This window comes from Arvicanthis niloticus, chromosome 10, assembly GCF_011762505.2.
Source record: "Arvicanthis niloticus isolate mArvNil1 chromosome 10, mArvNil1.pat.X, whole genome shotgun sequence".
NCBI lineage: Eukaryota > Metazoa > Chordata > Mammalia > Rodentia > Muridae > Arvicanthis > Arvicanthis niloticus.
The window spans coordinates 47387218-47405222 of NC_047667.1; the positions used below are offsets into that span (position 1 = coordinate 47387218).

The window sequence follows — 18005 nt, forward strand, 5'->3', positions numbered from 1 at the left end:
AGAGGGAGCAAATATATTTTAGAAGCCAGTGGACAAGGATGTCGGCTACAAGGTTGTATCGTCTTTATTAAAGGTTTAAAAGTCTTTATTTTTTTACTCTTCCCCTTCAAAGGGCTTCTCACTCATTTTTTTTTTTTAAGAAAAGCTCAAAGATCTTTGAAAAAGCTATTCAAGAAAAATCTACTATAAATAATAAAAACTCAAGGAAATAGCAGAGGTTCAATTTGATTACAAAATATGCTGGTAAGGTTGGGCTTAACAGACTGAGGTTTTAATAAAAGAAGTGTACAAGATCAAATAAAATGATACTCCATGGGGGAAAAACTGAGGCAAAGACAGCATTGAAAACATAAATGATGCCCAGAAAATTTTTGAAGAAAAAGCAGAGTGAGAGAGGCTTGTCTGAACTGCAGTGCAGACCATTATTCAGCTAAGGTATAGACAACTGTGTGCTACACTGGCATCAGACACAGACAAAGCCACCAGAGAAGTGTGCAGAAGGCTCTGTAATTGGTTGAGTGATCCCAAGTGAATCACTTTTCCTCAGCTCTAGACTGAAAATAATAACTGTAACAGGAGCAAGGCCTATAGAGAGGATTAAATGTTATAATCCACATAAAACTTACTGTTGAACCTGGCAGAAAACCATTTAACATTATAAGGAAAATTCAGGAGAGGGAACAGCTCCAGATCCCTGTCCCGACTGTAAACTTCCATGAACATTTTTTATTATATATATGTGGATGTCTGTATGGAGGTGTCTGCAGGTGAGTATGGGCACCTACAGAGGCCTGCAGAGGATATCAGCTCTTCTGGAGCTGCAGTTACACATGTAACTGCCCCACAGGGTGCTGAGAATGGAAGTCAAGTCTCTGTGAAGGTGCTAATAAGTGTTCTCAATCACTGAGCCACCTTCCCAGCTCCTCTACGTTAGGTTAAATTAAACAAAACAAAAATGGGTTCCTGAATAATACAAATAATATTGAAGAATTTATTTTCTTATTTGAAGAAATATAAATACTGTTTAAAATGGTACACCTCAATTCATCTATGATATCACTGGCAAACAGGAAACAATACTCTATGCAACCCTCATCTATAAAGTACAGAACAATTTGATTCTGATTTTCCAAGTAACTCTTATTTCTGGTGTTTCAGTAAATTGATACAAAATCTGGTTTTGATATATAGAATACTATTTTATTCTTTATTTTAAACCTTTCTTACATATTTAAAAAATATACAAGGGTTCAGAACAACCTTAATAAAGTGACAACATTTCTTTAACAGACTTTTGAAGTCAAAACACCAGTGTGCGGACATGGTTGGCTTCTGTGTCAGAGTCATAGGCACGCATCATTAAATACTTTTCATAAAGCACAAAAGTCTGAAGTGCTAGGAAGAAAAATCCTCTGCAATATGGTAGAAATTTTCAAACCTCTTCCAGTCAAGAATTTAGGGTAAGAACATAAACTGCTCTGCTCACATCCACTTTACTATGGCTGAACCTAAACCCCCAACCCTTAGGTAGCACACTAAAAATAAGTTCATCTCTGCATTTGAAAACAGACCATTATATAACAAAATACTGACGTATCTAAACTGCTTTTGATAAGTATACTACATTCCCAGCAACACTAAGAATGCAGCTTCATCTAATATAAATATCTGAATAACAATGACACAAAAGTATTTTCATTTTAAAGTTAGTCCATATATATACGTTTTCCAATGTTGACACCTTAAACAACATTGATATATGAATTGTGCTAAGAAAACATTAGGCACAGATCATGTAATATAACATATTTTTTGTAAAAATATAGAATATGTAAATACACACGAAAGAAATGAGTAGAGGACGTGACAGTGAAGTGCCGCAAACCTAGGCTATCACTGCAGTGTCAGGCTTGTCTAAAGGTCATTCTGGGTAGCACAGACAGTAGAACGTTATTACCGGTGAGTAAACTGCATCTGTGTTAGTATTACTGTGGGCTTCACAGAGAAAATTAAAAAAAAAAAAAATCTTCACTATAGCCAAGAGGACTTTACTTCAGACACAGGAACTAACTTCAAAGAAATCTGGTAGAAATGTTTTCAAAATCCACTGAAGTATTGAATACAACCTCCTAGCTGCTAGATTGCTTTGCTTGAAAAGTAACCTGTTTACCATCTTGACTGCATTATATAGAGGATTCTTTCATCAGCTAAGACACTTCTAGATGTGTCCCACAGGATTGAAGAAAAACTGAAAAAGCAATAACAGGTGCTGAGAAAAGGGAGAGGAAACCAAATGGCCTTTTATACAGAGGGAAAAGATACTGTTCCTTTCTGATTGGAGTAGAAATCTGAGCTATGGAGAAGATGACAAGAACATAGGCACAGGGGTTGTATGACAAATAACAAACCATAACACTGTGCATCCTCTTCAAAGGCAACACAACTTATATAGACTGACATGTCTCAATGCTCCGATGGCAAGGCAACACTTGGCCACACAGATGTACAAGCACTTCTCATAAAGGGAAGTTTAGCAAATAGTAACTCCCACAAGTATAAGGAGTAAGAACACAGAATAAGACTAAATAAAAGACACGCAGGCAGAAAGGACACAGAAAGATACCAAGGGATTTGCTCCTATTTTGTAGACTTGAAGTTCCTCTTCTATCATCAGTGATGAGGATCAAACACTGAACATATATTCACAAGCTGTAATTCTTTATGAGATTATTCTTCATACATCCTTTCCCCTTTTTTTGCCTTGCACAAAATGAAATAAAAAAGATCTTTAATCTTATTCTTCACTTCATGGTCAACTATTCACATAAATATTTCTCTAGGGCATTTTTCCAAATGAATCAAGAATACAATCCAAACCACTGTCACATTACAGTTGATTTACTGTAGTTCTCTTCAAATGGAGCAGGAATTTGCCCGTCTCCTAGGTTTGGGATCTCGTGTTTCTTGATCCTTCACACACACACAAGATGTGCACATTGTTTCTGAAAGCCTTCGGAGGCCAAGGCGGAAAACACTGTTGGAGAGGCTGTATATTACACAATTACAAAAACTATTGCTTATAGCAAGCCAGGTGGTTAAGAAGGACAGTGTTGGATTGTCCAAGACACGAGAACTTTCTAGAAGAAAGTAAATAATATATGGAAGCCATAGCATGTAAAACACGCTAGTTATCCTAAATAAAACCATGGCATAGCGACGGTCAGGGCTGTGTCCCGCTTCCCTAGAGGCATCTACCTCATGGCTAGGGAACCGGGCCCTCCGGTCACTTATCTCTTTGGTGTGCTGCCGGCAAATTTTGAAAATGTGAAAGTAAGTGAAGCAGACAACCAAGGCAGCAGGAGCATAAAGTAAACAAACAATAAAGCAAGTAAAATAGGCACTGGTAAGCCAAGATGTGGCACACCATTCAAAAATGTCACCATGGTAACCAGGTTTGCCCCAGCCAAAAAAGGAAGGCAAGAAAATTAGACAGGAGTAAATCCAAATCATAACAATGCAAATTCTCAGGCGACAAGGAGTGACGAGTTGATTGTAGGAAAGAGGCTTGGTTATTGCAAGATATCGATCCACACTGATGCAAGCAAGACATGCCATAGAAACACTTTTTAGAACTGAAATAATATATCCAAACACCTGGCAAGTCAATGATTCATGGACACCTGTAGAGTAATGAAGAAGGGACAGAGTAGGAACCAAGCAGGTAACTCCGACGAGGAGGTCGGCATATGCCATCGTCTGTATGAAGTAGCTGGTAGTATAATGGTGTAACAGCGGAGCACAGTGAAAGACAAAGATGACTGTTAAATTCCCAGAGATGATCAGAAATGTCAGCAAGACAATGACAACTGTCTCAAAGATGCAGACATCCTCCACACTGTAGTGACCAAATCCAAGCGGGCAGGAGTGATGCTCAGACACATTCACAATGTTACTGCTCATGTTCAGAATCCTCCATTCAGTCCACCTGGATTCATTCATGGCTTGAAATTAAGGTAATTTGTAGCTTTGGCTCCCACAAGCAGGTACCCAGGCCAGCATCTGTTAAACTCTGCAAATCAGTGTCTCAGAACATGCTTCAGTAGAAAGTGCCAGTGCCTGTATTACAGCTGAGCAGCCCACAGTGTGCTCAGGTCTCTTCATCAGCCTTAGTTCACCAGTGACACATCTCAGCTTTGGGGGTAAGGGAGGAGAGTGAGCTAGAAAGGTGAAAAGAGGTCTCTGGTTAGCTCCCTCCAGCGCTTACAAGACACTTCTGCAGATTCAGGCACTTCTACAGAAAATACATGTATTAGCTAGTACTATGAAAAATTAAATTTGTAAAAAAAAGAAAGATTAGGGGAAGAAAGGTTTCTCTTAAGAGAGGGTTTCTTAGAAATCAATTAGAATGAAAATGAAAGAAACAATTCTAAATTGTCTGAGGTCTCCTGCTTCAACTGTGATGAGCTGAGATGAAAATCCACTCATATTTTAGAATTTAAATAATTAAGATCCTAGTTTTAAAAGATAGAAAGGCAAGAAAGGGTTCATATGACAAAGTGTCCTTGGCCTCAGAGGGTCACATCTGATGCCGATGGAAAACTTTAGGAGCCATTTCTCTTACATTTTTGTAAAGTAAGGAACAACAATTCTGTCAAGTCTAATTCCAAAAGGCTTATTTGTATAAACACAATGAGGTACACTGGCAGTAAAAGTCAGACTCCAGATTTCCATATAATGCTTATGAGAATAAAAGGTAATTCCATTGTGTAATAAAAGGTAATTTCACAATGAAGTAGTGTGATAACACCTAAGACTAAAAATTAGAGAAAACTTCTGAAGTCCTAGTTTTGTATTTGTTCTTTAAACATTTATATGAAAGCAGCTTTATACCAGCCAGTTGCTGGTGCTGCTAACAACACTGTAATTGATATCTCTTTTATTTCAAAATAAAATTTTTGGTATTAATTTCAGCATCTATAACTAAAAATAACTTTCATTATTTGATACAATATTTCCTTATAAAAAAGCATAATAAAGTGTATAGGTTGAAGTAATTCCTCACATTTGCAACAATGCCCAAGTCTCATAAATATAGATAAGATTCCGATCATCCTGGAACCTCCCTGTACACTGAGCACACTTCACTAGAGATGCTGCTGGTATGTTACTTCAGTCTTTCTAGTCGGCTTCATATTTCAATTTGTTAAGACCTTTCTTATTTCCATTAGATGACTAACACATTCAATCATTACTTCAACTAAATATTTGAAAGTGGAAAATTACCTTGTTTATTACATTTGCAGTTATTAACAGCCATATGTTAAGAAAATGCCTTGTCTGTTTCTATGCTCTATTTTAAACAAAAGCACAATTAAAACAGGGCCATCAGGTAGTTTGGGAAATAGTCCTGTTTTAAAATACCTCAAAACATCAAGACGGATTTAAATCCTGGACTTTGACATACTGCGATTGTGGCAGGGCAGAATCCATCCGAAAGGCTTCCAAGGTCATTCTGGAACTGTGTTAACATTTGCCAAAGTCTTTTTCCCAAGTACAAGCAATTCAGGGAGTCTCTTGTCACTCTTTGTTGTCACAGCTTTTGAAGAAATAGCATGCACTAGAAATGAAAACATTTCCTTCAGGAACAATGTAGCAGCTTAACAGAAAGCATTCTTCTCAAAGTTATTTTCTTGTGCAGCAACACATCATTCAGGCAAGTCCTTTTATGTCAGCCACGGGATATTCCTCGTTGGACATGCTGAGTTTCACTTATCAGAAAATAGTTCTCTTGTTATAGGAATAAGGTGATGCTTCTCATGTACATTCACTCTGATCAGCTGCGAGGCTGGGCTGCTTGATTCAGAAGTCCGATTTACTGTGATGCAGCTATCGGGAAGCTGCAGGGAGATTCTTTACAGTTTCTCAGTCTTGCTGCCTCCACCTGAGCCAGCGTCTGCTCCTCCTCATCATCATCCTGAGCTGATGGAGAAGAACTCACCATCAGAAAGGTGACTCGGTCCTCCTGCCCCAATCAACAGCACAGCCAATGGCTACTGCAGCTGAAACTGTCACTAGGTAACAGTTGCCAGGCACATGCAGGCTTATAGACTTACTCTGCGATCTCAGATCAAGACTGACAAAAGAAGACAATGAAACTGACCGATCCTCATAATATGTAAATGGTATTTAAGGACTTCTGGAGGCATTCTCCTTAAAGCATTTGCAGAAATTATTTCTTATGAATAGTACTAGGGAAACAAAACTGGCATATACCTTTAAACCTTGTAGAAAAACTACCACAAGGTACTATGACACTAAAAAGTCAGCAGTAATGTAATACTCTTTGGTAGAAAAAACCATAAATTATTAAAAAATCATTTAAGTCTCCATGAACTAATGATATAACCATTGTTTTTTCACTATAAAATGAACAGTCATATTTTATTAGAAATTCAAAGTCAGCTAATTGTCTCTTCAGTACCTGCCACACCCACATGAATGTGCTGAGCTTAGCACACTGACCTGAACAACAAAACACCAGGACTGGACCATGAAGAAATACCTGGGTCAAATATGATCTCAGAAGACAGGGAGCATCAGAATAAACAGAAACACTTAATCTATGTGTATCTTACTACACTAAACATGTCAGAGCTAACGAAATCCATCCCACAGTGCTTGAATTACATATATATATAGGTTAGTAGAAGCAAAATAAATATTTGCTCAAGTATTTTATGTATATTAAAACATTTTGACTTAGGTTTACATACTACATGCAATCATTTATTTTAAACCTATTTCTGATAGTTAAATACATTAAAAAAAAAACCTACCAAACAAATTTTTCAATTGTTATAGGATTAAAACAAATCAGGAAAACAAAAATACAAATGGAAGGCAATACTTGTTTCTGCTTTTTTTTTTTTTTTTTTTTTTTTTGGTTTTTCGAGACAGTTTCTCTGTGTAGCCCTGGCAGTCCTGGAACTTACTCTGTAGACCAGGATGACCTCAAACTCAGAAATCCACCTGCCTCCCAAGTGTTGGGATTAAAGGTATGTGCCACCACTGCCCGGCTTTTTTTTTTTTTTTTTCCCTGCTTTTTTTTTTTTTTTCTTTTTTTGGAAGGTAATACTTGTTTTTTTTTAAACAAACAAACAAACAAACAAACATGTCCTATATGCCAAAAGTTTTACTATGGGCTTTTACACTTTTGTCTCTATAAAATTCTAAATCTCAAGCCTGAGATTGCTCAGCAGGTAAGAGGTACTTGTCACCAACAGCTCTGACAACCCACGTTTGATCCCCACCCATGACACTGTGGAAGAACAGAACAGGCCCCTACAGGTTTTCCACCGAAATCCACATGTGCACTTTAGCACAAGCAAGGTGCCCGTGGAAGCTCTAGGGCACCTTCTCCTTCCCTCCCTCCCTTCTCTCTTCCCTCCCCCTTTTCCTCCTCCATTTTCTTACCCCTCTCTTTTCTCCTTCCCTCTCTTCCCAGCATTTAATAAATTAATACATATAATAAATTTTAATAGAGTGAATCTCTATGCAGCAAGTACAGTAACTGCTCCACAAATGGACAAAGAGGGAACTAGAGAAGGAAGCATGGCTTGACAACCACACAGTTAAGACACTGAGACTAAAAACAGTCGAAACTGTCATCTCTAACACTGTATCACTACATCACGTCCTCTTCTGTCTACTAATGGCTGCCACTCCAAAAATATGTTAGAAAGATCTCTTCAGGTTTTATAAAAATGGTTCCTAAAGCATAGAAAGCTTATTCTGTCTCCCATGTTAAACTGTTTTTATGAAAGATTGTGCTATTTTTAAAATCTTCATGGGTGGAATGAAATACAGAAAGATAGTACACATCTCAACAGAAATATTTATCAGACAAGTTAGACTAGTAAATCTTAAGATGAATATGCTTAGTTTTGAAAAGTAAATATTTATGTGTAATGTAAAAGTTACGAAGTATTACTTTACAGGGAAACAATGTACTTAAACAGATAAAATCATTTAAATAAAGTAATATAAGAATATTCTTGCCAGGCAGTGGTGGTGCACGCCTTTAATCCCAGCACTTGGGAGGCAGAGGCAGGTGGATTTCTGAGTTCGAGGCCAGCCTGGTCTACAAAGTGAGTTCCAGGACAGCCAGGACTACACAGAGAAACTCTGTCTCGAAAAAAAAAAGAAAAAAAAAAAAAAAGAATATTCTTAAACATTATAATATTCAAAAGAGAATTATATTTGCTAAATATCTGTGAATGTAGTCATGTCATCCATTCTATACTAAGAAAAGTGTTAAGCTTTACTAGAAAACAATTTTAGAAATTAAATTACCAAAATTTAAATCATTTAAAAATACACATATTTTAAAAGTTATTAATTTTTCCTAAAATTAAGAAAATACACACACACACAAAAACCTATCACATGTAGAGGGACTCAAGCACTAAATTGCTCTAGTTTCACATATTTTCAAATACCAGAAAGGATTTTAATCTAAAAGTATTGTAAGCAACCCATGGTTGCATGGGTTTCCAGTATATAAGGTCACAATGGGAAACAGAATTTAAGCCTCCATCCTTCTTTCCAATAACAAAAAAAAACAAACACAAAAAAATTGTTAGATGTTCCAATAAGGCAAGGTTTCCTTAATATTCAGTGACTCTTCTGGCCCGGCTTTCTTTATTAGTTTTTCTGGTAGTTGCAGGAAATAATTGACAATGGGAAGCTTCAATAACAAAGGATCAGTAACATATACCTCCATAGCTCATCACATACACTGCTTTCTTAGGAGTTAAAAGAATCACTCTTCTCATCTTATGGTCTTGGTGTCACTGCCACCCTTTTTATCATCATTAGCAACTAATGATGATAACTTTCCTCTCCTTTCAATTGATGAGTGCTAACTGCAAAAACTCTCAGAGATGTCTTTCGTCTTACTTTATAATGACTTCCTAAAAGCAGAAGCTATAATTTATTAGAAGAAACACCAGAAGCATGAAATTTTTTAATTTAGACCATATTATATATTATGTTATTATTTCATTATTTAAACACCCAAACAATGTCTTAGACAGCAGAGTTTTCATAGTTGGAATCAGAATCATCTCCACGGGCTCCATATTTCAATACTGGATCCATAATTGGTGGAACTGTTTAGGAATGATTAGGAGGTCTGACCTTGTTGAAAGAGGTGTGTCACTGGAGCCAGGCTTCGATGTTTCAAAAGCCTAACTCAACTCCCAGTTAGCCTTCTTGGCCTGTACTTGTAGATCAAGATGTAAACTCTCAGCTACTAATACATTACCATGTCTGCCTGCCTGCTACCATGCTCCCTACCATGATGGTCATGGACTGAACCTCTGAAACTAAAGTCCTTCCAAAACCCTTTCTTCTGTATGTTTCCTTGGTCATAGTGTCTTATCACAGAAAGAGAAATGTAACAGTAAGGGCAAGACATTAGCTCTTAATACAAGTAGAATAAATAACAGATGATGACACAAAAGAACCATAGGAGCAGTACTAATATTGCAAATCTCTGTTTTATTCTGTATTTCATAAAAGGTCATATAAAATCTTATCGCCATTTAACCATCTAGTCTCATTTTCCTTCTAGGTTATTCAGGTTAGACAAACTCTCCACACCTCACCACTCTAAGCCCAGGCCCACTGTGCTGCCTGCTGCCTCAGAGTACTTACAATGGTTGCTCAATGTGCTACCATCTTTCTCTCATTCAATTCAGTGGCAATCTTTCTAATAACTTCTTCCCCTGGGAAACCTTCTCTGCGTTCCCATAGAGCACCATACCAGATCCTATACTTGCCATCGTTTGTAATTATTTCATTCATTTATCTCCTTGAGCAAGTTGAAGCCTCATGGGGGAGCAATTACTTGCTTTGTTCACTATTATATCTAAAGTGCCAATTAAATACCACTGAGCACAGAATAGGGGTATAACAAACACATTTTAACATAATCTTTATATAATACATATGGAAACAACCAGTACAGTCTATGAGGACAAAAAAAAGTAGTTTCTATAAGGTTAGAATAAACAAAACCAGTGAGAATCCCTTGTATAATAAAGACATCCAGGAAGAAGTCAGAAAATATGACCAAATTACAATGAAAAAAAGTTGATCTCTTCATATATTTGCATATTAAAGAAATAGTAGTAATTTACAACTTTACCTAAATCCAATTCTGTATCAATAGTTAAAATGCTTTAAAAACTTGAGTTTTAGCAAACAACAATGGTTGATTACTTATTTTAAGAATGCCAACTGCTACTAAATGCAGGTTCAATTACCTTGTAATGTACTAACTATTCAGGATACTGCTGAGGCAACGTGAGGTCAGTGCTGGAAGCAGATGCTCTGAAGTGATGCACATAATAATCTACTGATTGATGAGCTCTAAACAAGGTTATTTTCTTACCATTGTTTTATTGTGAATCAAAAATTAAATATTTAATTAAGTAGAAATAACAAAACTTTACTTATGGACAACATATGGCGAGTGTTCTCAACCTGATAAAGACATACACTTGCAAAGTATTTCACAAAGAAATGTTGTGGAAATTGATTCTTCCTTCAGAAAGGGACTACACAAGCATGTGGATCCATATGACTACCATGCACCATTACTGCAGTCTCAGTTGACAGAATAAATGAGACAATGAAGTCATTCATGAAACATCTAACTGTATATGCAAGAAATATTAAAATAACTACTCTATACCCATTAAAACATAAGGGAATGAGAATACTTGGTAAAAGCATGAGGTACTTCACTGCTATATACATGTAATAAACATGAAATTAAAATAATAAAACAATAAAGCATTTACATTAGGCTCATACAGCGGAATACAATGATACAGCTAATAAAATCAGAATAATGTCTCCACTCTGAGAACTACAGAGTGTCACCAAGACAAAGTTAAAGGTTTAAGGAAATGCTGGGATATACTATCATTATGTTTTTGAAGACATGCTATCATTAAGAAAAAAACAGATTCTTACCAGTTTTATCTATTGGATACTCATATGAAAATCTAGGCAGGTTTATCTGTAAAAACTGCAGATTATAAAACCTATATGTAAACACAAAGAATTTGAGATCACTACTGTAAAACAATCTTCTAAAAGAAAATAAAAAACAAACTTGGAAGACTAGTTTTAAAACATTGGAAGTGCATTTGAAAATAACATAGGAGAAAAATGTCAAGCTCTTTTCAATCTCATATCTAAGAGTTTTCCTTATTTTACACACACACACACACAGGTTGGATCATACTACAAAATAATTATACATGACTCAAAGCACCACATGGTACCATGAGTATATACAACATTTAGGGATGGATGAGGAGTCAAAGGTGCTTAGTTCAAGTCATTAGTTAAAGGCAAAAAATCAAACAATAATACGTTACCAATGTACTTACTACCATGGCCAAAATTATGAGACTGGCAATAAAATTTTTTGATAAGATTGCAAAACAACTAAAAGTTTTACACACTGGAGGTGGTGGTATAAAATGGCCAAAACTTAGAAACTATGACAAACATTTTAAAAATCCTTGTGGTATTAAATCTACACTACAACCTATCATCTCAATCCAAAAGACATGCAAACACACCCACAAAATAAGCCTTGCAAAAAAAAAAATGTTCCTGGTAGCATGTACAAAACTAGACTGTCCAAACTAGAAACAGCATACACATCCATCAACAGGTATGTTCTTGAAGAAACTGTGATATGTACTTACTGTGGCCTGCTGCTTAGAGTAACAAAAAGAAATAAAAAAAAAAAAAAAAAAAAAAAACCAACAACAACAACAACAAAACCCACGGATGAACCTAAACACTAAGAGGAAAGTCGTGCCTCAAGAGCACATGTTACACAAAGTTCTAAACATTAAAAAAAAAAAAAGTTTGAGGAATTATAAAAAAATGATAGCTGGATCAATACTGTGCTTATGCATACACATGTTCCCATGTGTGTGCAAGTGTATCTGTTCATAGGCATTCACACAAATTCAAGATTTGTGTAAATAAAAGAATATTCAGGAAGGATAACAACATTCTGTATGTAAAGTGTGTGAATCGGGTACAAGTATACATAGCAAAAATAATGACATAATAAACTTAAGCTTTGTGTAAAGCACAACCAAAATAACCAAGAACCTGTGATTTCACATGCCTACAATGAATGCTTATTTAATATTTGTCTAACAGTGAGTGATCATCAATCAGAACACTATTAGCATCTACCAGAACACTGTCCTCTGACATAATCATACCCTTTGCAACTGTGGTGTGTGTATTAAAGACAGCAGGGAAATAGGGGGTATAGAGATAGAACTATTTAATTTTACAAGTGACTAGGTACTAAAATTAATACATATCTCTCATCATTTTGACTTTCTATGTATAACATAGAACAATATCTTCTACCTTGTCTTTTAAGTTCCTATTTGCAATTTCCTAAAGGTATAATACCTGAAAACAAAGCTTATGATAACTTTTTCTCAAAGACTATTTAAAAGTGCTCCTCTTAGACTCACAGCTTAGTCCTAGACGGCCAGCTATTTCTGGGTAAGTAAATGGCGCAATCGTTAGTATGACTAAAACACTGGAAGTGCATTTCAAATAACATAGGACAAAAAGGCCAGGCTTTCATAAGTCTCATATCTAAGAGGTTTCCTTATTTTATGAAATAGTTCATCTGAAAATTAAATTATTTAGTACAATTTTCAAATGAAATCTTAACAAAATTAATATTAGCTCAAAAAAAAGGAAATGAAATGGTATTTCCCTTCAAATTTTGTACAGTAAAATCATAGTGGGAAAGGTTAACTATATAACATCTCTTGAAATAAAAGTCTACAGAATTGTATGGACACAGATGTGTGAACATCACATTTAAATAACAGGTTAACATTAAAGAAAAGAAATGTTCATTTAACCTCATTTTTAATTGAAAGGAAGTTTTCCGTTATAAAAAAATCTATTTTTTCATATATCTTATTGTTATGGCAACTGACATGCTAAAAATAATAAAGAAATATCAAGTTGTTATAGCAACTAGAATTTTAAAGAGCCATGAAGTGTAGAATAATCAAACCTTAACTTGGCTTGAAATGCAGCATCTATGACTCAGGTTTGAAAAAGAAAACCTGAAAAATTCATGCTCTTTACAAATTGTTTCTGGAATTCAATGTAAAAAAAAAAAAAAAAAAACCAAAATCTTGAAATACAGCTTGAAGTATTATTTCTATATTACTTAAATCACTAATACTATACATGTATCTATCAGTGTGTATTTAATAGTCCTACACACTACAAAACCCCATGAACTGCAGGAGATTATCATGGAGTCAAGGTCCAATAACTGAACACAATTGTTTGTATGAAATCTGAGTTTTCTAGTCTTCCAACTTGTTTCTTACCCTGAGTCCTCAAAGTGCCATCATAGAATACACAAAAGGTTAAAAATACCTACTTATTGCAAAGCTGTGCCCAGATTCATCTAATTAGAGGTCTGCTAGATTAGGAAATTACTGAAGTTCTATCAAATACTAGACATGCATTGTTCAATGTTCTGGCATCCCGTTTGCCTCACAAAGGGAACATTCATAAGAGTTTCATAAGCACTGGTGAGGCTTCTGAAGGATTTAAACTGGGAATAACAGAAATTCACGTCTTTTTCTAGAGATGGCCATACTGAGGAATAAAAACAGATTTGTGTATTTCTGTTACAAAATCAAAAGCCCTTAGTTTCATTTTTTCCTTCCTAATCAAATAACCAATATTTATCAACAAGTGAAGCAGCACATGTTATTACCATAGTGCACTTCGTCAGCACTCTGGAACCAATGCCAACTCTCTAGAAGCAGACTTTATCAACATCACTCTGCAGCCTTCTGCTGTGTTATGCCCTTTAACACTTTGGAGACTGTTGGTTGGTTGGTTTGATGCACCCCCATCCAAACAATTGGTTTATCTTGTAAATTAGTAAAGGACACTCGAAACACACACAAGTTTTTTTCCTCACATCTAGCCAGGGAAGGTTGCAGTACTTGGGGATATCTTCTTGTTGCATATAACCACAAATCTTTGCAATTTTGTAAAATGATAATTCCTTCGAAAAGACAAATTCACTTCCCTCAGTTTTCTTCCCCAGTAATTAAAAGCACCAGCCATGGCCACTATCATTATAATCCTGAGTCTAATGCAATTCTATTAACTTCATAAAATAACATAAACTATATATAGTTCTTCAGAGGAATGATTTCAAAACTTTATAGTTTTTTCTTTTGCCATTTTAAAGTATATTTCTACTTATTTGAAAATTCCAATCATGTATACAATCTATGTTGATCATATCCACTCTTCTCTTCCAACTCCTTACCTAACATATTCCTCTTCCTTCTTCACGGTCTTCTTTTTAATTCATTATTTTTATGCATATGAGTGTGTTTGTTAGCCAGCTAGGTAACAGCCAGGTAGCTAGCTTGTTTATGTGCCCCACATGAATTCAGGAGTCTGCAGAGGACAGAAGAAGACATCAAATCCTCTGAAAGGAGACTTTTAAAATGGTTGTGAATTTTCATATGGGTTAGGGGAACCAAATGCAGGTCTTCTGGAAGAGCAATAAAACCTCTTATCCATTGAATAATCTCCCAGCAAATTTTTCTATTCTTCTTAAAAACCCACCCAGTCAAGACAGTTTTACTGGGAGACCTCAAGTAAGTATGGGCCATCCAAGCAGAATGGGAAATTTACCAGTGGCCATACATATCTCAAAAAAAAAAAAAAAAAAAAAAAAGTGATTCTCGTCTAGCACCAACTACTAACAGTTCAACTAGGTGTGGGGCTACCTGAGGTCCTCCGAAGCAGTGCTGGATTTTGATTTTTTGCAGATCCTTGAGCAAGTAACCTCCACTGCTGTAATTCATGAATGAAATGAGCCATCATTTCCTGAAAACAGGGTTTCAAACAATCCTTCTTCAGCTACTCTTACTTTTTGTCTGCTCCCTCTTCCATAATACTTCTTGAACCTTGAGCTGGTAGGGCACAGTAATGTCCCATTTAGGGACGTGTTACACATTCTCAGCACTGTGAGCAGTTATGAGTCTCTGTGCTAACTACTGTCCACCTTTGTACTGTTCTTAATGCCTGAGTACTTACATCATGCAACAAAACATTACCTTTCCTATCTTTTATAAAGAATTGAGAACATGAAAAATTACCACAAAGAATTTAATATAATTTTGTTATAATTATATTAAGTGCTTAAGTTATTTCACAAAATAAAAGTGAATTATTCAATAATTAATTTGATCATTATTTTTAACTATATTCATTTACATTCATACAGTGATTGAGTGATTAATGCTGTAATAATTGTTGGCCTTTTTTACTTGTCAATGCCATATATAAACTGCCTCTTTATATGCAGACATTAAATTTTCATAGTATTTCTCAAAGTGGAACAGAACTATTCTTTGTATTACCTTGAGTAATTTATGTCAGTATTTTCTACAATAATTTAAAAGTCTTACTAGAAGTATGTTCTGGTAATCTAACTCCTCATACATAACAAATTATTGTTATACAATGGTGGTGACAACATTCGTTAAATTATTATGTTTAGAAACAAATAGTTCTTAGTTTAAAAACAACATAAAGAGATAAATAAATATTGTATAAAGATGAGGTTATACTGTCCACAATCAGAGTATATACAAAGTTTTTGAGGTGGATTGGAAAAGTGTTTGGGGAAAACTGAGCCATCTGAAGACATATGGCCTCATAAACATGCCTAGGCATATACAAACAAGCAAACAGACTAAAGAAATTACCCATACAACTATATCAATCAAGTTCAACAATTTAGTTTCTGGAAGCTATTCATAATATAAAATGAATATGGCAAATACATATTTTAATTGTTATAATTTACATGTATTAGTTTCACTGTGGTCATCAGAGTTAAAAGTATGGAGTTTATGTTTAATTACTTTTGATGCACTTGCACAATACTGAAATAGTCAACAATGGTCTGATTATTATTCAAAGTTGGAAACCCTGTCATATATAATTGGTATTAAGAAGATAATTTCTGATAATGATGATGAATTACTCCAGCAGTCAGTACAAGTCAACAGTGAAAGCACCACCAAAGAGTAACTAACGAAACTAATCTAATGTTGAGTCCTCCATGCCCCACTAAGCTTCTAGACATACCCAATTACATCATTATGAAAAGATAGAAAAGATAATTATAAGGAAAAAACATAGCTTTAAAATCATAAGATGATCCTTCAAACACACATTTTCATAACAACTCACTAATGGTATTTTTTTCTTAAGGAAGTGGTGTTAGGAGATTAACAAGAGGTCTCATTATATAAACTTGACTTGACTAGACTAAACTCTGCTAAGCAGGCTGGCTTCTACCTTCCTGCAATCTTCCTGCTTCTGTCTCCTGAATGCTGGGATTATAGTCACACAGCACCATGCTTAGTCTTAAAAAAATATCTTCACTGGTAACATCTTAATCTCTCCATCAAATGTCTTCATCTTTTAATTGATGCCTTTAATAACAAGCACTGTGCCTAGCACATAATAAAGGATAGTAATATCTGATAAAAAGTTAAGGTTACCAGGATTTGTATTCCTTTCTGGTTAATTATACACACACACACACACACACACACACACACACACACACACACACACACACACACTTTGCAAAGCATGGATCTAAATAAGTATCAGAAGCAACAGTAGATTAAAATTACCATTAAGTTAAAGCTTTTGCAGAAAATGACTAAAATACTGTATTTTTCCATCATTTTTGAGCCATGCTATGAGTGAGGAATGAAAAAATGACAAATCAACTGAAATGACCTACATCTGCAAGAACAACATTCTTTCTTTCTCACCAGGCACTTTCAAAGCTAAGTGGCTAAAGTGATTAAGTAGCCAAGAGAACAACTCAGAACATTGAACCTTTGACAGAAATCACTTTGAAGAGACAGAAATTGAGAATGGAAAGAATAAACTTATGATGCTGTTTCAAGGCATGTATGAAGGAGAAATGAATGTTGCTAAGCTGGAAAAAGCTTGGTAAGAAAATACATCTATTCAGAAAGGACTGTGATCAAAGGAGAAATGTGATCAAAAGCCAATATAGAAGAATGAAATAAAATCTACACTCAGGTACTTTTTGACCCACTGACTAGAGCATAATAAACAAATAGGATGACTAAGTTAAGGCTATGGCCTTAAATGAAATGCATCATCACACACATACACATAAACATGTGCATGCATAGCCACAGGGTTAGATGTTACTATTATCTAACCCTTTATAATACCAACTTCAAACCTGCAACACTCTAAATTTTCTCTTATATTTTTGGTTGTGAGCCTAGCCTTTAATGGCTGAGCCATCTCTCCAGCCCCTATTTTCTCATGTGATGACTATAAACAAGATGTTATCAAACCTGATTTCTCTGTTTACATTGCTTTACCTTCTTTCATGTGCAAACTATCCAGGTTTTATAAGCATTATAACAACAAGCTACTAAAATGTTAATTTTTTTAAATGGTAAATAATTTTGTTCAAGGAAAAGTACCTTCCTTGGGTTAAAAGTAGATTTTCATATAATTTCCATAGGACTTATAAAATAGATGTGCAATAACATGATAGAATCAAGTAACATATAACTAACATTTACAACAGGAAAGAATACACAATATCTATTAAATACCCAATGTGCTGAAGTTGCTTATACTAAATTATATAAATCAACTTTCGGTTTTTCTATTTAATCACATATTAAGTATTTGTGGTACTATATGTATAAAAAATTATCAGGACTATAGAGTTGGTAAACAAAATTTATAGCAGGATGATTGGTTAGACTAAGTTTCTGCATTGGGCCCAGCAGACCTAACTATACTGCTAAAGC

At 35.1% G+C, this 18005-nt stretch overlaps 2 protein-coding genes across 4 annotated transcripts in view; both read right to left on the minus strand.

The window, feature by feature from the left end:
• Positions 1-18005, minus strand: part of Rabgap1l (RAB GTPase activating protein 1 like) — a 551680-nt gene that overhangs the window by 338950 nt on the left and 194725 nt on the right. The window lies entirely within an intron of this gene.
• Gpr52 (G protein-coupled receptor 52) lies at positions 1040-5595 on the minus strand. The gene is made up of 2 exons (XM_034512813.2): positions 5422-5595; positions 1040-4217 (listed from the first exon to the last, which is right to left on the minus strand). Exon 2 carries the CDS (start codon positions 3997-3999, stop codon positions 2914-2916), a length of 1086 nt encoding a protein of 361 aa, XP_034368704.1. The 5' UTR covers positions 4000-4217; positions 5422-5595; the 3' UTR covers positions 1040-2913.

What these genes read in the sequence shown, in the direction of transcription:
- Gpr52 (XM_034512813.2), bottom strand. Translation starts at nt 3,999, where the DNA reads ATGAATGAATCCAGGTGGACTGAATGGAGGATTCTGAACATGAGCAGT.